General features: G+C 49.3%; 1 protein-coding gene and 1 pseudogene across 1 annotated transcript; one reads left to right on the top strand and one right to left on the bottom strand.

Moving 5' to 3' along the window:
• The first annotated feature begins 2,832 nt into the window (after positions 1-2,832).
• LOC144274381 (zinc finger protein RFP-like) lies at positions 2,833-8,407 on the top strand (annotated as a pseudogene).
• Positions 8,408-11,889: 3,482 nt separating this feature from the next.
• LOC144274258 (uncharacterized) lies at positions 11,890-16,434 on the bottom strand. Its single transcript, XM_077832921.1, has 4 exons — positions 16,189-16,434; positions 15,529-15,655; positions 14,909-15,022; positions 11,890-14,599 (listed from the first exon to the last, which is right to left on the bottom strand). The coding sequence occupies exons 1-4, from the start codon at positions 16,309-16,311 to the stop codon at positions 12,249-12,251; spliced, it is 2,715 nt and encodes a 904-aa protein (XP_077689047.1). The 5' UTR covers positions 16,312-16,434; the 3' UTR covers positions 11,890-12,248.
• Between the last annotated feature and the right edge of the window lie 4,144 nt (positions 16,435-20,578).

The raw sequence follows: 20,578 nt of genomic DNA, 5'->3' as shown, positions 1-20,578 counted from the left end.
GCGTTATCATAATAAACATGGCATTTTCTTGTCTTGTCTCCTGAAATGATCCTGTGTAGTTTTCTTGGCATAACAACCTTGAGAGATCATCAAGTCCAGTCCCCTGCCCTCACAGCAGGATCAAGCACCATCTAGATTATCCCTGGTAGATGTCTATCCAACCTGTTCTTAAATATCTCCAGTGATGGGGATTCCACAACCTCCCTAGGCAATTTATTCCAGTGTTTCACCACCCTGACAGTTAGGAAGTTTTCCTAATGTCCAACCTAAACCTCCCTTGCTGCAATTTAAGTCCATTGCTTCTTGTCCTATCATCAGAGCTCAAGGAGAACAATTTTTCTCCCTTCTCCCTGTAACACCCTTTTAGATACTTGAAAACTGCTATCATGTCCCCCCTCAGTCTTCTCTTTTCTAAACTAAACAAGCCCAATTCTTTCAGTCTTCCCTCATAGCTCATGTTTTCTAGGCCTTTTATCGTTTTTGTTGCTCTTCTCTGGACCTTCTCCAATTTTTCCACATCTTTCTTGAAATGTGGTGCCCAGAACTGGAGACAATACTCCAGTTGATGCCTAATCAATACAGAGTAGAACGGTAGAATGGCCTCTTGTATCTTGCTCACAACACTCCTGTTAATGCATCCCAGAATCATGTTTGCTTTTTTTGCAACAGTGTCACACTGTTCACTCATATTTAGCTTGTAGTCCACTATGACCCCTAGATCTCTTTCTGCAATACTTATATTTACTTAGTCAATAATCCAAATAGTTTTCTTTAAAACCATAGGCACCAACTTTTCCCGGCGCTGGTGGGTGCTCAACCCCCATTCCCCGCCCTGACTCCACCCCTGCCCCACCCCCATTCCAACCCCTTCCCCAAAGTCCCTCCCCAACTCCACCTCCTCCCTGCACCTATTGGACCCCTTCCCCAAATCCCTGTCCCGGCCCCGCCTCTTCCCCAAGGGCGCCGCGTTCCCCCTCCTCTCCCTCCCTCCCAGCACTTGCCTCCGCGAAACAGCTGTTTTGCAGCGGGAAGCGCTGGGAGCTAGGGGGAGAAGCGGGGAAGGGACGCTCAGGGGAGGAGGCAGAGTAGAGGTGGAGGTGAGCTGGGGCGGGGAGCTGCCAGTGGGTGCAGAGCACTCACTAATTTTTTCCCCTGAGTGAGTGATCCAGCCCCGGAGCACCCATGGAGTCGGCACCTATGCTTAAAACATGAACAATTTGAACAATCTCTATTAGAGATCTCTATTCCTCCATAGCTAAAGCCCTCCATAATTACAGCTAGCTGACATTTTTCACACAGAAATGTTTCTCATCTGAAAGTGTGGCTTCAGGAAAATCAGGGTTTCCCTGGAAATGTTGCTTTTTACGACAATAGGCTAGATTCTGATCAGGAGAATCAACATGTAATTGCAAATTGTGGAATCATTTCAATTGCAGTCGAAAATGTCTGTCCACATTTTCTGTTTCCACATTTCTGCAGGGAAACATTAGAGAATATTTCGTTCTGGAAAACATCTTAACCCCTGTAGCTCAGCATCAGCTCATTTATATTAAGGGTGAAAGATCAAGTTACAACACATAATGTGAAAATGTTCAGTCCATGACGAAACAGAAAGATCTCCAAAAATATCATGTCCAAGAATAATCTAGAGATCATGTAGCCACTGTGCTGGCCCTGTATATGATGGAAACCACTTCAAGCCAGGGGGTGCTGCATCCCCAGTACCCCTAGTTCCAGCACTTAAAACTTATTTTTAAAGGCTCTGTATCTGACTGAAAATATTTCTTAGACCAAGAGTCCTGGTCAGCGTTTGAAACCCAAACATTGGAGCATTAGGACATTGAAAGGGAAATGAATTAAAGTTGTAGAACTGCTTTCTTTCCAGTGTCTTGTGGTGTTTAGATGTTGCTTGTAATGATTAGAATTGGGAGCACTGGCTGCTGGGAGTCTGAAAGGACAGGAAACAGGAAGGAGGGGGAGGAGTTGAAGAGGCTGAAGGAGAGCTACTGGGGTGATATTTAAAAGTTTTTCTCTGCAAGGAAGAGAGCTAGAAACATCCTTTGTTTAGAAAACAGAAGCCGAGCGCCTCACCTCATCACCTGCATCCAGGAGGTGGGGCTTCAACAAACACAACAAATATTGCAAGACTCATGATAAAATCATGAAAGTTGGTGACGCTGCAGCCCCTTTACGCTGAGCCAGAGCAGCCCTTATTGTAAATGAGAATCAGGTCTTGAAAACATGGATTTCAGCTTAACCAAGCTTTTAGCCTGTGAGTTTAATATCACTGGGGTGGAAGGATTAGCTTTTTACTGATATAGCTGTATACACACAAACCAATGGCAAAATATTTCAATTGATAATAAATGAAAATTACAGATATGGAAATTAAGGACAACGCTGCTTGAAAACTTATTCAGGTTTGACTTAAGGAGAGTTACTTTGCATATTTTGACAGGGGATGTTGACAGTCTGTGTTTTCATGGTTATAAAGCCCTCACTTTTTGAATCTCAGCATCTACTGTCATTAAAGAATTGTCGACTGACTCACTGTTGTCGTATCCCCCAATAATTTCCCACAACTGAACATTTAAATTAATAAAAATTGGGGGGGAAATGCTGAAACCCAGATTTTTGTGCAACTGTGAAAATGTAACTTAATAAATATTGAAAAAATACTGTAAAATATATATATATAATTCTTTCAAGCCTAAATATCGCTCCAGACACACAGCCCCTGCTCATGCAAGCTCTTTATGACAGGGGGATCCTGGGTATATTTCTGAGCTCAGGAAAGTGAAGCCAACCCTGTTACACTGCCCAGAGGGAACCATGGCCTCAGAGAACCCTGTGGAATGTCTCCAGGATGAAGTTGCTTGTCCCATTTGTCTGGAGTATTTTAAGGACCCAGTGATTATAGACTGGGCACAATTTCTGCCCAGCCTACATCAGCCAGTGCTGGGAGGGATCCAATACAGCCGCCTCTTGCCCTCAGTGCAGAGAAACTGTGCAACAGAGAAACCTCAGGCCCAACAAGCAGCTGGCAAACATGGTAGAAATCGCCAAGCGGCTGAGTTTCCAGGCAGCAAAGGGAGCAGGAGGTGGTGGGGTGTGTGGGGAACACCAGGAGGCTCTGAAACTGTTCTGTGAAGAGGATCAAACCCCCACCTGTGTGGTGTGCGACAGATCCCAGGCTCACCGCGCTCCTAAGGTGTTTCCCATGGAGGAGGCTGCCCAGGAGTCCTGTCAAGTTGCTGTGAAGTTTAATGGGCAATAACTTTAGATTTTAATGACAGGTTAATTTCACTGCAAGTTGCCGTCACAAGTGTATCTGTATCATGCAGCTCTGCAAAGCCTACACTGTATGGGAGCTGCTATTATAAATAAATAATAATAAAGAAAAATAAATGATCTGGCAGAGTGGCAAGAAAGGCAAAAAAATAAAGTCTTTAAAGATACCTGACATGGGAAACCTTTAACTGAGAAGTTGAATCCTTGTCAAACCCAACTTCCACTGGTGAAACAAGGGAACTTTTTACAGAACAGAAGCTGTTCAATGATCAGTGCAGCTTAAAACACAAGAGCTGCAGGCCTGTCTATATTTGCGTGTTGGGAGTTTGCCCTAACGCTTAGTCCCGCTCTGTCACACCAGTGCAGTCCCCAGGGCTTCAGAGCTGAAATTCAGCTGGGAGTTGGGCTCCTTGGAGAATCCCAGCTCATATTTGGAGCCCGGTTGGTTTCTGGGATTAGTATCACTTCTGTAATCTGAAAACCACCTTAATTGATTTACCACCATGTGACTCCAGTTTCCTGTTATGTGCTGTGCTACTAATTAGTGAATGAATAAATACCAGTCAAACTCAGATAATTGAGGTCTCTCTCTAATGTATAAAAAGACTGAATTGGAAACAAGTTGGAATATGACACTCTCCCTATTTCCGTTGTTTGGTTTCATTCCCTTGGTGGCCCTGATGTCATAAACCTATTAGGAAAAACAGTCACCTTGGGTTTGGGTGGAAAAACATCCCGCTACCCACCCTTCTGAACCCTCAGAATGAAACCTCCCCAATAATTTCTCTTTCTACAGGAAAAAATTCAGGCCCATTGCAAGCCTTTGAGGGAAGAGAGAGAAAAACTGCAGGGATTTCAAGTGACTGGAGAGGGGAAAAGCTGGGAGTATCTGGTAGGTGCCTGTTGTTTCTGACCTGCAGAGACTTGTGGTGAGAGGTCTGTTTTTAAGCAGATTCCTCTGTGGGCTTGGTGAATGTGGGCATCAGTACGTTTCTCCATGATCCTAGATTTTCTGTGTTAGGTTCATGTGCAGAATCTAAGCTCTTGTGTCAGTGAATGAGTTAATTTCTAGCCCTTGTGACTTTCCCTGTGTCTGCGTCATTTCTTGGGTTGGTGAATTCTTTGATTTCTTTTTTCCCTTGGAACTTCTGTCAGTGTAATGCTGAGTACAGCCTCCTGCTGCTCTGGATCTCCATTCTCAGAGGCCATTGATAACACAACGTCCTAAGCACGTCAGACATGGAAACATCCCTTTCCAGATACACTGGGGAGAAATGAAAGAGGTGTAAGAGAATCCTCTCCCAAGTAACCACAGGGTAGAATCAAGTGCCAGAAATCTTAGGTTTGCAAAGAAATTCTCCCTCCTGCACACTCAGCACTCCATAAAAGACCCCAGGCTGCTTCATTGTCCCTGACCAGCCCTTTCCCTGTTGCTTTACAGAAACAGATACAAGAGGAGAGGCAGAAAATTGTTTCTGAATTTCAGCAACTGAGGCAGTTCCTGGAGCAACAAGAGTGACTCCTGCTGGCCCAGCTGGAAAAGCTGGACAAGGAGATAGTGAAGATACGGAAAGAAAATGACACCATATTCTCGGAGGAGATTTCCCGTCTCAGTGAGCTGTTGAGTGAGCTGGAGGGGAAGTATCAGAAGCCAGCGAGTGAATTCCTGCAGGTGAGACTGAGTTAGAAACATTGGAGATCCCCACACAGGGAAGGGAAGGCTCCAGAATCATAAGCACGGGGGTCCAGCAGTCAGAGATCTCACTGTAACTTGGTGTGTACATTGCTGACATGTGAATGACAACTGGTCATTGCAGAATTAAAGACACAGAGATATGAGAGAAGGGAGAGCCCCATTAGCTCAGGGAATCCAATGGCCTCTGTTCCCTATATTTGCAAAATCCCTTCCCTGGGAACCACTGCCTCTGTCAAGTGGGACTGACATTCTCTCTCTCTCTCTCTCTCTCTCTCTCTCTCTTTCTTCTCTAGGATGTCAGATGCACCTTGAGCAGGTACATGGCTCTCTCTCACTCCCCCTCACACTTCACAATGCTGGGAAAGAGCTTGGTGATGGTGGTGGTGGTGATGATGTTAGCACCGCATCTCCCAAGGGCTCTCCAGCAAAATGTGTAGGGAAGGTCACATTTTGGATACAAATCTTTCTGATCTGTTTAATCCTGAGGTTCTCACCATATTACAGAAGACTCTGGAATTCTCCATTCAGTGGGAAAGACTGACCCAGTATTTTCTAGAGATGTCACATCGCTCGGGGAGTGGCTGCCTCAAGATTGTGGGGATGGAATATGGGCCTATCATTGCTGGGGTACTGGACACCATTCAGCCCAGGGCAGCAGCGATCAAGAGTCTTTCCCACGTGAGGGCTGTTTGAAGCCCTGTGTGGAATGAGCTGGGGAGTGGGGAGCTAGTGTCTCAGTCTAGTTCCTAGAGGACAGATTTCTACAACACTTCACCTGGGAACCTCCTGTCCCTCAGAGCATGGAGGCCAAGGAGTGAATTGGCCACGGAGACTCAATTGCCTCCTTTTGTCCCCAGAGCTGGTCTCTCCAGGACAGAGTTGAAGAATATTAATGAGACCTTTGGGGGAAGATTTCACGACCACAGCCTGTGCTCCACCTGCTCTGACTCCAGGCCCATTAGAGCAGCAGCTTTCACTAACAACAAATTATAACGTGTCACTAAATGAAATGTACAAACGTGAAGTTTTCTCTCCAGGTGGGAGAAGGGGAAGTTCCAGCAGCCAGTGGAGATTTCTCCTGAACTAGAAGCGAGACTCAACAATTTCTCCCAGGAAACTGTTGCCCTAATGGAGATTCTGAGGAAATGCAAAGGTGCTGAGAAGGGATCTAGGTGGGGAAAGTGGGATGAGCCCCTGAGACTGTGGGAGGGGATGGGCTCTGGCCACGTGGGTCATATCTATTGAATGACAGGAAAGCAATTGAGCGGGTGTAACAGGTGCCCAGGTGTCAGGACGTCTCACATTCATTCATGAGTTAACAAAGGTCACAACATTGAGGCCCAAATTTAGCAAAATGGCCTAATTTTGAGTCCCTGATTTTCTCTCCCAACTGGCAAAGCCCGTGGGGGTCACAGACACAGGGCTGCTACTCTGGCTGCATCTCAGGACTTGCCTTGCCTGTGCCAAGGTCTGCACGGGCCTCTGGAGCCACTGACTGGGGGAGTCGCAAACTGCCCGCTCTATTTCTCTGCCAATTAGGGTGAATTTGGCCCATTGAGCCAACACTCTCCCAGCTCCAATCTCAACACTTATTAAACAATTTTATTATTCTTTGGAGGACGAGGGCCCCATTGTGCTGAGCTCTGTAGAGATGCTGAGTGAATAAACCCAAGGGACCTACAACTACGAGCCCTGAGCCTGCAAACTCTTAACATCCCATTAATGTCAAAGGGACCAAATTTCAGAGTAACAGCCGTGTTAGTCTGTATTTGCAAAAAGAAAAGGAGTACTTGTGGCACCTTAGCGACTAACCAATTTATTTGAGCATAAGCTTTCGTTAGTACAGCTCACTTCATCGGATGCAACAAAGGGACCAAAGTCTGCTAAAGTCTTTGCAGGATCTGGGTCTCGGGTCTGAGAAAAGGCAATAGGCGAATGAGACAAACCAGCTGGAGTCTGGAGGTTGGGAGGGGCTGATGAGAGGAAAGGAAATCTCTCTGACAGATTGTATCTCCTAGGGTGGTTGTGAGACCTAATGGCTGTTGCTTTCATTGCTGTGAGATGCCTGAATGAGAGAGGTAAAAGAAGGTTTCAGATTTGTTTATATTTATATTAAAGATCTGAGTATGTCCCTGTCCCTCTCTGTTTCTCTGTCAAAATTCAAACCAAGTTAGGTCAGTTAAGAGTGGGGATATTGTTACAAACATGAAAGCAAGAAATCTCGCCTCTTTTCGCCTTTCCCCCTCCAGACACTCTGCCATTTGCACTGGGGACAAAAAGAGGGGAAACCCTAGGAGCACAAAGACAGGGTGAGGTTGCAGGTGGAAACGGTCTTTAAATTATAAGAAAATTCCCATGAAAACACATTGCACCTAAAGTTACCAACCAAACCAACACCAGTCATGACACACCCAGCACTACAGTGAAGCCATGAAATCCAGAGGAGATCCCGAGCTGAAGTCACACAAAAGATCCTGACACCAACCTTAGTGCTGAGTTCATGCCTATGCTGATGAACAGAAACACTCTCCCTGAGCAGCATCCAAACACCCTTAACTCTGACCATGGGGTTCTCATGGACATTCACAGAACCTTTAATACTAAATTGAGAGCTCTCTGCCCTGAGGGCTGACACATCCCCCTCCTTTACCCCAGTTTCTCTGCTGCTGGGAATGGAGAAGGCCCAGCAGGGGAAGCTGGGAGCTGAAGCTTCTTCAAGCAAATGAGAAACAGAGTGGGGAACTGCAGTGACATCTCTGCTCAGTCTCAGGTGCCCAGCACAGAGGCAGCTCCCTGGGATCCAGGCCCGTCCCAGCCAGAACAGGGCTGCTGGGGAGAGTGAAAAATGGTCCCAGCCTCCCCCAGGGCTGAGCTCTGCCACAAATGCTCTGATTCTCTCTCCCCCACAGCGAATGTGACTCTGGATCCAGACACGGCTCATCCCAACCTTGTGCTGTCTGAGGATTTGAAAAGTGGGAAGTGGGAAGAAATGCAGCAGCATCTGCCCGACAACCCTGAGAGATTTCACACTGAGCCCTCTATGCTGGGCTGTGAGGGATTCATCTCGGGGAGACATTGCTGGGAGGTGGAGGTGGGGGATGAGGGATCCTGGGTTGTGGGGGTGGCCAGAGAGTCTGTGAGAAGGAAGGGAGAGATATGCCCCAAAGAGGGGATCTGGGCTGTGGGGTATGCGCTGGATCAGTTCTGGGCTCTCACCTCCCCTGTGACCACTCTGCCCCTGAGTTGGGACCCCAGCAGGATCCGGGTTTGTCTGGACTGTGAACAGGGGCAGGTGACATTTATTGATGCTGGTGACGAGGCCCCGATCTTCACTTTCCTGCCGGGCTCCGTCCCTGGGGCGAGAATCTGACCCTGTCTCTGGGAGGTGGGGGTAATTCCCGGCTCAGACTGTGTCCCTGAGACACGGGGGAAGAGGGGCAGGGCCAACCCGAAGGGGGTGTGGGGCCTGGGACAACTCCCCCTCAGCCCCAGCCCTGCCCCCACTCCACCCCTTCCCCTAAGTCTCCGCCCCACTTCTTCCTGCCCCTGCTCTGTCCCCTCCCCACTCCCATTCCACCGCTTCCCCTGCGCCCCTGCCTGCCCCTCACCTCTTTCTGACTTCCACCCCCTCCCCTGGGGGCCCTGAGATCAGCCTCTCTGGCCTTAGACCATAGGCTCTATGACCTCCTCCTGTGGCCTTTCTGTCATGCTTTCTCTATGACCCTGGAAGTTGCATCAGGTCTCAGCTCTGTGCACTCTCTGGACTATCAAACCATAGAGAGCATTGAGTGAGGGAGGCAGAGAGGTCAATTTCACTGCCCCCGGGACTGTGCAGACTCTTTGCCACTGTCCTCTGTGATCCAAGGGGACTCTGAGGATCCTGGGTCAGCCACTGCCACTGAGGCATGAGGGGGAACAGCCCCATGGGAAAGCAAAAATGGGCTTCTCTAGCCCCAGTCCTCCTAGCGCCTATGACCTGAACCATTCCCATCTACCCAGCCTTCTAGCTCATCTCTGTGCCCCTGGAGGACCCCTGTCTACCCAAAGCCGGATACCTCATCTCTATGGCCCCTGGAAACTCCTCCCTCTCCCTCCCTGCCACCCCAGGGATGGGAGGGGGAAGAACTTTAATTTCCACCTGTGATGTTTGAATTTTGAAGGCAGATGTGGGATTTTTTTCCCTTAAATTGGTTGTGTGAACCTAACACCAGTGAGGAGAGCCGTGTAGGTCACTATGATGCTAGCCTGGACCTTACAGTAGTATGTTACTATCCAGCCTGCACATAGGGCCTTGTGCTTTGTGTCAGCATGTATGTCCAGGGCAAGCCCTAGGGAAAATGATGCCCTGGGTGAACTTGTATTTTGGCGCCGTTGGCCCCCGTGGGCTCCCCGCACCGAGCCCCCTTCATGCCAATCCCTGTAACCCCCCCCTCTCCTCCCGGCACCCACCTGCAGAACCTGATCTGGATGCATGGTGCAGCTGGCATTGCTGCTCACACCCCCTCTCAAACACTGCTTCTCCACGCACCCCTAGGGGCTGTGGAAGTGTCTGATGCCTCTCTGGTGTGGGGGTGTGGTTTTTCATTAGCGATAAGGGTTGTGAAGTGCATGGAAATATAAAGAACAAAAAGGAGAGGTGTATTTAACCACAAGGCTTCTAGCTCCTGCTTTGTTGCATCATTGCTACCGACTATTTCCTGGCAGAAGAGTTTCTCACGGGTTCAAATGTAGGGGCAGGCGATCCAGGTGACTGCCTGGGATGCCGGACTTGGGTGGCGCTGAGCTCGGGGTACTGTTTGTGACAAAAGTTTAACAAATGGCGGGGGGCACCAAAGACGCAGTTTTACTTTATGTTAACAAAGTTTTGCTTCTGAATTTATGTTCACGTTATCAGTAGAAAATATGGTCCAGGTCTACACAGGTAGTTGAGCACCTAAACCCCAGATTTAGGCCTCTAATTTCCAGTTTTAGGTTATCGTCATGCCTCATCTGGATGCCTGTCTCTCATGTAAGCTCCAGCATGATCCACACACCAGGGGAAGGTATGCACAACTCCCCTGCCTGTAACCCCTGTGAGGACAGATCTGGTATGCATGCTCTGAGCACCTCTCCTGGAAGAGGTGCCATTAAAATCAAGGAGGACCTGGTGGGGAAGATGCCCATATTATAGTTTTCAGCCCACTGATTAAAGCAGTCACCCAGGATGTCAGAGACCTGCATTCAATACCCCCTCTGCCTGGGGAGGAGAAAAGATTTGGACATGGGCCTCCCACATCTCTCAAGAGCATGCCCTACCCATGGGCTATTCTCAGGTGGGGCTCCCTCACTCTCTCCTGTTGAAGCTGTTCCATTGAGAATAAATACTTGAAGAGTCATCGAATTCGGGGGAGCGAGAATGAGAATTGTTCTGTTGCCTAAAACATGCACCTGGAAAATCCCTGCTCACATGCTTTCCCATCTTCAGAAGATGGGGGAATTGAACCTAGCACTCCTACATCACAGCGGAGTGCACTAATCACTGGGTTACAAGGTAAGCAGCACCAGCTCCCCTTCTGGTCACTTTGTAAGGTGTGGGCAGGCACCTGCGCTGTTCTGAGGCCCTTGGAATTGCAAGCTCTTGCTTCAAGAGCATAGGTGAGGAGGGGTTCTTTGGTCCTGCTGCTGTCGAGAGGCTGCAAAAACTTCTATATAAACTCTTGGGACCTGATCCTTTTATCTCAGATCTTCTTAAGCTTTATTATTATTTATTTTTATTATTTTATTTAGGTGCCACAAGGATTCCTTGTTGTTTTTACAGAATACAAAGTGTACCGTGATCACTTTATATTTTTTATTACAAATACCTGCACTGTAAAAAACAAAAGAAATAGTATTTTTCAATTCACCAACTGCAAGTACCGTATGCAATCTCTTTATCATGAAAGTTGAACTTACAAATGTAGAATTATGTACAAAAAATACCTGCATTCAAAAATAAAACAATGTAAAACTTTGGAGCCTACAACTCCACTCAGTCCTACTGCTTGTTGGGCCAATCACTCAGAAGAACAAGTTTGGTTACAATGTGCAGGAGATCATGCTGCCCGCTTCTTGTTTACAAGGTCACCTGAAAGTGAGAACAGGCGTTCGCATGGCAGTGTTGCAGCCGGCGTCGCAAGATATTTACGTGCCAGATGCTCTAAAGGGTCCTAGGTCCCTTCCCACTGGAACCACCATTCCAGAGGACATGCCTCCATGCTAATGACGGGTATCTAATCAATAACCGACACATGCTCATTTTCTTCAACTGAGTCAGATGCCACCAGCAGAAAGTTGATTTTCTATTTTGGTGGTTCGGGTTCTGTAGTTTCCCAATCAGTGTCTTCCTCTTTTAAGACTTCTGGAAGCATGCTCCATATCTCATCCCTCTCAGATTTTGGAAGACACTTCAGATTCTTAAACCTTGGGCCGAGTGCTGTAGCTATCTTTCGAAATCTCAGATAGTTACTTTCTTTGCGTTTTGTCAAATCTGCAGTGAAAGTGTCCCCCCATGTGCTAGGTCATTCTCCGGGACTTTGATATGATGACATATTTGGCAGAAGGTGTGTAAAACAGGACAGGGGACATACAAGTCTCCTTCAAGGAGTTCAGTCACAAATGGAATTAATGCATTATTTTTTTTAAATGAGCATCCTCCACTGGAATGGTGGCCGAAGCATGAAGGGACATAGGCATGTTTAGCATATCTTGCACTTAAATACCTGCGCTGCCAGCTACAAACATGCCATGGGAACGCCTTCTCACACTTTCCGGTGACATCATAAATTAGAAGCAGGCAGCATTCGCTCCCGTAAATGTAAACAAACTTGTTTGTCTTAGCGAGTGGCAGAAAAAGAAGTAGCACTGAGTGGACTTCTAGGCTCTAAAGTTTTTAATTGCTTTATTTTTCAGTGCACTTATATAATTAAAATCATCTATGTTTCTAAGTTACACTTTCCTGATAAAGAGATTGCACGACAGCACTTGTATGAGGGGAACTGAAAAATACTATTTTTGTTTTGCATGTTTGCAGTACAAATATTTGAAATCAAAAATAATAGAAAGTGAGCACTGTGCACTTTCTATTCTTTGTTGTGAGAGAAATCAATAGATATGAAAACATAGAAAAACATTCTAAGCATATATAACATTATAAACATAAGCACTCATGGGGTTTCTCTCCGGTATGGATTGCTTGATGTTTAACAAGGTCTGACCTCTGTATGAAACTTTTCCCACATTCTCAGCACTTATGGGGTCTCTCTCCTGTGTGGATTTTGTGATGTTTAATTAGGCCTGACCTCCGTACAAATTTTTTCCCACAGTCTAAGCACTTGTGGGGTCTCTCTCCTGTGTGTATTCTCTGATGTGTCACCAGGGCTGATTTCCATGTGAAACTTTTCCCACAGTCAAAGCACTTATGGGGTCTCTCTCCTGTGTGGATTATCTGATGTTTAAGAAGGGTTGGCCTTTCTGTGAAACTTTTTCCACATTCTAAGCACTTATGGGGTTTCTCTCCGGTGTGGACTGCTTGATGTTTAACAAGGTCTGACCTCTGTATGAAACTTTTCCCACATTCTAAGCACTTGTGGGGTCTCTCTCCTGTGTGGATTTTCTGATGTTTAATTAGGCCTGACCTCCGTACAAATTTTTTCCCACAGTCTAAGCACTTGTGGGGTCTCTCTCCCGTGTGTATTCTCTGATGTGTAACCAGGGCTGATCGCCATGTGAAACTTTTCCCACAGTCCAAGCACTTATGGGGTCTCTCTCCTGTGTGGATTACCTGATGTCTAAGAAGGGTTGGCCTTTCTGTGAAACTTTTTCCACAGTCTAAGCACTTTTGGGGTTTCTCTCCGGTGTGGACTGCTGGATGTTTAACAAGGTCTGACCTCTGTATGTGTAACCAGGGCTGTATGTGTATTCTCTGATGTGTAACCAGGGCTGATCGCCATGTGAAACTTTTCCCACAGTCTAAGCACTTGTGGGGTCTCTCTCCTGTGTGGATTGCCTGATGTTTAAGAAGGGTTGGCCTTTCTGTGAAACTTTTTCCACAGTCTAAGCACTTATGGGGTCTCTCTCTTTTGTGTATTCTCTGATGTGTAACCAGGGCTGATCTCCATGTGAAACTTCTCCCACAGTCCAAGCACTTATGGGGTCTCTCTCCTGTGTGGATTACCTGATGTTTAAGAAGGGTTGACCTTTCTGTGAAACTTTTTCCACAGTCTAAGCACTTATGGGGTCTCTCTCCCATGTGTATTCTCTGATGTGTAACCAGGGCTGATCGCCATGTGAAACTTTTCCCACAGTCCAAGCACTTATGGGGACTCTCTCCTGTGTGGATTAGCTGATGTTTAAGAAGGGATGGCCTTTCTGTGAAACTTTTTCCACAGTCTAAGCACTTATGGGGTCTCTCTCCAGTGTGGACTGCTTGATGTTTAACAAGGTCTGACCTGTGTATGAAAGTTTTCCCACAGTCTAAACACTGATGGGGTCTCTCTCCTGTGTGGATTTTCTGATGTTTAGTTAGGCCTGACCTCCGTACAAATTTTTTCCCACAGTCTAAGCACTTGTGCGGTCTCTCTCCTGTGTGGATTGCCTGATGTTTAAGAAGGGTTGGCCTTTCTGTGAAACTTTTTCCACAGTCTAAACACTTATGAGGTCTCTCTCCAGGGTGGATTGCCTGATGATTAAGTAGGTTTGACCTCTGTATGAAACTTTTCCCACAGTCTAAGCACTTATGGGGTCTCTCTCCCGTGTGTATTCTCTGATGTGTAACCAGGGCAGATCGCCATGTGAAACTTTTCCCACAGTCCAAGCACTTATAGGGTCTCTCTCCTGTGTGGATTACCTGATGTTTAAGAAGGGTTGGCCTTTGTGTGAAACTTTTTCCACAGTCGAAGCACTTATGGGGTCTCTCTCCGGTGTGGACTGCTTGATGTTTAACAAGGTCTGACCTGTGTATGAAAGTTTTCCCACAGTCTAAACACTGATGGGGTCTCTCTCCTGTGTGGATTTTCTGATGTTTAATTAGGCCTGACCTTCGTACGAATTTTTTCCCACAGTCTAAGCACTTGTGGGGTCTCTCTCCTGTGTGGATTAGCTGATGTGTAATCAGTGCTGACTTCCAATTCAAACAATTCCTGCTCTCAAGGCACCCAGAGGGTTTCTCTCCCATGTGGCTTCTCCCATGATTAGTAAGATCTGAGCGCTTATTGAGGTTTTCCCCACAGTCCAAGCATTGAAGTGTTTTCTCTCCAGTATTTATTGCCTGAAGCGTAAGAAGCGCCGGTCTCAGAATGAATCCTTTCCCATAACCGAGGCATTCATAGCGTTTGTCTTCCTTGGGGGTTGTCTGCCGGGCTGTGGGATCCCTGTGTCCTTCCCCACATATAATAGATCCATCCAGTTGCTCCCTTGAGTGGTTTCCCAGCAGCCTCTTTGACCTCTGCCAATTTCCCCAGGCTTCTCCCTGTGCCAAGCACTGGGAAAAATTCCCTTCAGCTCTTCCCACAAAAATCCCCTGTGGTTCCCCGTGCCCAGGAATTTCCTGATGTTGATTCCCCTCCTTCTTCTCACTCACTCTCTCATCACCTGCTGGGAGAGAGACAATGCAGACAGGAGTCATTCTGCTGAGGAGAAATTAAGAGGAATAGAACCGAGGGAAAACCCAACATACTAAAGGTTGGAGAGATGGAGCAATTGGATTCTGCCTCCACTTCCCAGTTCGGAAGGAAACTCCTGCAGTGAACAGGACACATGGGAAGCGATGTCAGTGATATCTGCTGCCTGCAGCCCTGCTCTGGGTGAGATGAGGAAGGAACCGAGGGCACTTACTAATATGTCATTTTTGGGATTCTCAACTTTTTCTTTCATTCACTAGATGATTTGTATGTCAGCGCTCACCTGTGTGGGCACCTCTTGGGATCTCTCTTTCTTCACAGGCCTGGAGATTGGGCACCCACGGCTCTTCCCCTCGTTCCAGCCGGGTGATCAGATCAGGTTTGGGAAGGGGAAATCCTGTGCAGGGAGTGATATCAGACCAGATCAGGGTTTGTGGAGGATTGAGAGAGCATCTGTCAGAAAGGACATTCCGTGGGTGGCACCTGTCCCAGTGCTGTGCTGGGGAATGTGGAATCTAAGAGGACAGGAACGTGGTCACTTAACCCCCTTGCGGGAGGCAGACGTCTGGGGAGGTGAGGGCAATTGTGATGCACACCCAGCTCTCGTGTTAAACCCCTGCCTATTTCTAAACCTGCGAAGTCCAGAGCCCTCCACATGACTGGAGCTGTTCCCAAGGAGGAGAGAGAAGAGGGATTCTGTGTGCGACCGAGAAACAACACAGACAGGACAATGCATGGCTTCTCCACCGTGCAAGCTAGGGGGGTTGGGTGGGGATGATTTAGTATGTGCCTTATGTTTTGACACCCTCTTCTCATTGGAGCATGATGAGGGAAGAACCTGACCGGTGTCAGACACACAGACCTCCCCAATTTCCAATAACCAAGGGGCCAGGAATCCCTTACCCAGCGAGGTCACTGTCTCGTAGTTCTCCTGCATGACATCCCTGTAGAGGGCTCTCTGAGCAGGGTCCAGCAAAGCCCCCTGCCCCTGGGTAAAATACACAGCCACCTCCTCGAAGGTCACTGGCATCTGAAACAACAAAGCACCTGCTGCCCCAGCCACAATCCCACTAGTCATGGGGTAGGACGGAGAGAGAAGCAGAATCCTCCGCGCACCCTGCTCAGAGTAGCTAGGAGGCTTCAGGGGGTGGGAGAAGGTGAGAGCTCCTTGTCCTCCCCAGCACATGGAGCAGGGCAGGGTCGTCTCATTTCCCACATGCCTGCCAGCCATAGGCTGAGACGGGAAGCAGAGCTCTGAGCCGGGGACAGGGACAGGAACCTTGACAGCTTCCCTTCGTATTTCACAGCAGCCTCTGGTCAGTGGGTCAGGCTCCAGCACTGGGAGTCTGGTCCATTTTCCCAGCCCTCCCCAGGGGGGTGTTTTCTGGTTCAGAAATGGGGGATTGTTTCCCCTCCCCCCCACTCGCCAATGGGCCTGTTCAGAAAATCAGGCCCAGGTTGATCACGTTCCAGCAGGTTTATCGCACCCCGTCCCACCCCGGGTGATTAACCCCCCTACGATGCCCCTCCCCCACCACCAAAAGCTCCCTGAAAATCCCCTACCTGAGCTGGCTCCATCACAGCCATTTCCCTGCCCTGTCCCCTGCAAGATGGGACAATCTGAAGCAAAATGTGGACGCGATTCCACAGCCTGTAGGAGGAGATGGGAGATTGGGCAGGTTTCATAAGGGGCTGGAGTCCATGTCACTCCCCAATTCCCCCCAGGCTCTCTCCCTGCAGACAGACGCTCTGATTCTATGACTCTGCCATGCTGGGAACAAACCCAGTTAGTTCATTACCTCCCCGGCCAGCCCCCCCCCCCCCGCCCCCTCCCCCGCTTAGAACTAACCCACCACCTCCCTTCTAAACCTCCCCACAGCAGCATCTCCGAGCCAAATGCTGGAAAAAGAGCAGATCAAAGGAGTCACTTCAGGGTACTGCCCCACAGTGTATTGTGACCCCCTCCAGCTCTCCCCCATCTCCATCCGTAGTGCGGTGCTCAGCAGAGCGAGCAACTGGCTTTTCCTCTCTCAGCCCCTGCTCTTGTTCCCAGGAGAGCGGACTGCCCGGGGGTGCAGGGAATGGATCTGGGCAGGGCTGGGAGCTGGGAACCTCCCTCCCCACTTCTTGCTGCTGCTGCCCTTCAAGTCTCTCCGCTCTCCTTTTTTATCTTCTTCCCTCAACCTGGGAGAACGGGTGACTGTCCCATTGCCATGGGCCTCTGCTCTCATTAGGCAGCTCAGCCACTGACACTGGTAACAGGGGTTTGAAGCTGGCTGTGTCACTGAGGGCAGGAGCTCTGGGACTCACAGACACAGCCTGTATCCTGAGGTCTCTGAGGATGCGGGGCTGGAAGTGGGTCAGTCTCCGGATTTGGGACTCAGCGGGGAGAGCCCAGGGCTCGGGACTCTGGATTCCCCCCAAGATGGACTTTGCTGAATGCTCCTGATTTCTGTGCTAACGAGCTCTGTTCCACACGGTTTTCTCAGCGACCAATGAACCCTTCTGTTTTCCAAGCTGGCTGAGAGTCACAGCGGACTGCGGAGGTGGGGTGCACAGCCCCTGTGAGGAGCATGTCAGGCTTCTCCTTAGGCTGCCCCCGGGGGTTCAGGCTGGGGTCATGTGCCCTCCCTGGGCCCCAGGACCGGGAAGGCTGGGGCCACATGCTCAGCAGGTCGGGGGAGATGTTGGGGGTGCTCAGGGTCTGGGGTCCTGCCCCTGCAGTGGGAGGGGGACTTGCCTCCCCCAGCCCTAGATTCATCCCCCAGCAGCTGTATCTCGTTCTTCTTCCCAGCTCCTAGTCCCAGGCAGGGGGGCTGAAACAATCTGTACAGTGGGGTGTCAAGGTTCCTTCCCCACTCTGAACTCTAGGGTACAGAAGTGAGAACCCACATGAAAAACCACCTAAGCTTATTCTTACCAGCTTAGGTTAAAAACTTCCCCAAGGTACCAACTTTGCCTTGTGCTTGAACAGTATGCTGGCACCACCAAATGTTTTAAGCAAAGAACAGGGAAAGAGACCACTTGGAGACGTCTTCTCCCCAAAATAGCCCCCCAAACCCTACACACCCCCTTTCCTGGGGAGGCTTGAGAATAATATCCTAACCAATTGGTTACAAAATCATCAAAGACCCAAACCCCTGGATCTTGAAAGAATGGGAAAATCAGTCAGGTTCTTAAAAGAAGGATTTTATTAAAAAAAAAAAGAGAGAGAGGTAAAACTCATCTCTGTAAAATCAGGATGGAAAATACTTTACAGGGCATTCAGATTCAAAACACAGAGGATCCCCCTCTGGGCAAAACCTTAAAGTTACAGAAAACAGGAATAAACCCCCCTCTTAACACAGGGAAAATTCACATAAAACAAAAGATAAACGAATCTGCGTTGCCTGGGTTACCTATACTGGTTGCAAAATTGGAGACTTGGATTAGGATGGGTTGGAGAAGATGGATTTCTGTCTGGCCTCTCTCAGTCCCAAGAGAGAACAACCACGTAAACAAAGAGCACAAACAAAAGCCTTCCCCCCCCCCGGCAAGATTTGAAAGTATCTTGTCCCCTTATTGGTCCTTTGGGTCAGGTGCCAGCAGGTAAGCTGAGCTTCTGAACCCTTCACAGGTAACAGGATGTTGCGTTTGGCCAGGAGGGATTTTATAGCACTGTGTACAGAAAGGTGGTTTCCCTTCCCTTTATATTTATAACAGGGGGGCTGAGAGCCATTGAACCAAACTGTAAAGCCTGGATAGGATGGAAACCCCTTCAAGCCAGGGGGTGCAGCAGGGCCCCGCCAGCCCAGATCCAGAGCCTGTGCTGCCCCCCCCCCGATTGTACCCCTGGGCCCCGCTCCCTCCCCGACCCCCAGCTGGGGCCCCCCATCCTGCATCCAGTTTAGCCCCTGCCAACCTTCTGCCCCTCCCTATTTGCCCCCGTCCCATCTCCCTGATCTGCAGCCCCCGTCCACACCAGCCCGGCTAGGGGCAGGGAAACAAACCAGCAGATTGGGGAGGCGGGGTAACGTGATCCTGCCCCCGCCACGCACACGCCGGGAGCTGCGGCAGCTTTCCCGGGCCCGGGGCAGGGAATCGCAGCCGGCTCCGCTGGGAGCAGCCCGGGGCCAAACCCGCCCCCTGCAGCCCGGGGGTGACGGGGGGGGGCGGGTCTCTCTTACCTTCCCTCCGAGCGGGGCCCCCCGGGGCAGGGGCCGGGCCGGGAAGGGGCCCTGGCCGGGCTGGGGGCTCTGCCCTGGGAGAGGCTCCCGGGGAGCAGCGGGCAGGGCCCGGCTGGAGGTTCCCCTCTCCCGGCTGCAGCCCGGGCTCCGGGCTCCCAGCACCAGCCGCCGGGGCTCGGGGATCTCGCCGGGAGCCAGAGTCCCCGCAGCGGCTGCGACCCACTTCCTGCGGCCGGGCCTGAGCCCCGCGATCGCTCCCGCCAGAGCCGCCCCCCAGCCGCTCCTGGGTCCTAGCGATCAACCCGTCAAGCTGCGCCTCCCCTCTCTGTGTCAGGTGTCGTGTTTTCAAGTGCTCCGCCTAGGAATGTGCTACCGGGAGCGGTTACCGATACCTAGTGGAGGGTAAGAAACTGCTAGTGTAGTAAACTGCTACCTGATGTAGCAAATGCCTACGGGCAGCAGCTTCTTCCACTGCAGTGTAGGTGAAATTGCTACGCGTAGAAATGTGCTCGCTCGCTCTCTCCCTCTCCCTCTCGCTCCCTGTAGCAGTTATTTCTATGTGTAGATTGTAAGAAACAGCTTTTGTAAACAGAGGCTCCTTCCCGCACAGGTCATGTTTGCTAAACCTTAATTTTTTTTCTCTTCTCTGGCCTCTCTCCAATTTTTACTCCAGCTGAGAGCTCATCAGCCCAGAGGAGAGCCGATATCCCAGAGTGACCGTCTGTTTTCTTGCATAGGTCCCTTTCCACAGTACTCGGATTCAGCTTGTGGTCCACTATGACCCTCCGATCCCTTTCCGCAGGACTCCTTCCTAGGAAGTCATTTCCCATTTTGTATGCTTCCAGCTTGTTATCATTCACAAAAGTTTATAATTGTACTCTCTATGCCATTATCTCAATCATTCATTCAGATTTTGAATAGAAGCTTATCCAGAACTGATCCCTGCAGAACCCCACTGGTTATGCCCTTTCAACCTGACTCAGCCCTTTCAGCCTCTGAGTCACTTGCACCCATCTTATTTTAGCTCCATCTAGGTGGCATTTCCATAGTTTGTTTATGAGAAGGTCATGGGAGACCTGCAACACTGCAATCTGATGAAGCTAATTCCTCCAGATAGCAGTTTCTCAACACTGTAGGTAGGTGAGACTGCTCTCTGCAGCAATTAGCTACATCAGATGGCCTTTGTTAGCATCGTAGGACCTGTTGCTGCTGCAGGTAGCCTGGTCCTACAGATAGCATTTTCACACCCATATACGGGTCAGAAATTGCAATCTGCAGGGATGTGCTATCTGTAACACTGCAATCTGATGAAGTTACTTCCTACAGATAGCAGTCTCACGTACCTGTGGTGTGAGAAACTGCTCTCTGTAGGAATTAGCTACATCAGATTGTGGCGGTTCAATGACAAGACAGCACAGAGCTTTTAGCAAGCAAGCGGCTGGTCTGCTAATGGGCTTCTGCCTGTCAGCTTTCCACCTTCCCCTTTATTCTTTCTCTCCCCCCGCGCATTACATTCTCCAACAGATAAAAGGAATACACTGGCTTTGTTCAACATTCTTATTTACCAGTTTCTATCTACCGCATTCCTTGCTCTCGGGCCTTGAGCCCAGTCCTGGGAGGCTTCCCACGGTTCATGTCATCTGGGCGAGATTCCAAGGTTGATGCCCTTGAAAGGCGCTGTGTGTGCACAGGTCCAGCACAACAATCCAGGTGTGCCCTGAATGTTGCCAAGCGCATAAACCTTGTATGAATCCTACATCCCCTCCTTTTTTGTTTATTTGTGCTCG

This window comes from Eretmochelys imbricata, chromosome 14 (genome assembly GCF_965152235.1).
Source record: "Eretmochelys imbricata isolate rEreImb1 chromosome 14, rEreImb1.hap1, whole genome shotgun sequence".
NCBI classification, from domain to species: Eukaryota; Metazoa; Chordata; order Testudines; family Cheloniidae; genus Eretmochelys; species Eretmochelys imbricata.
Note: the sequence above shows the minus strand (reverse complement) of the source record. Positions and strands in the feature narration are given on the sequence as shown.

Coding starts and splice junctions, on each gene's coding strand:
- LOC144274258 (XM_077832921.1), bottom strand. CDS start 16,311: ATGAAACCTGCCCAATCTCCCATCTCCTCCTACAGGCTGTGGAATCGC. Junction 15,656..16,188: donor CTGTGATGGAGCCAGCTCAG/GTAGGGGATTTT, acceptor TTGTTGTTTCAG/ATGCCAGTGACCTTCGAGGA. Junction 14,600..14,908: donor CCCAAGAGGTGCCCACACAG/GTGAGCGCTGAC, acceptor TCTCTCTCCCAG/CAGGTGATGAGAGAGTGAGT.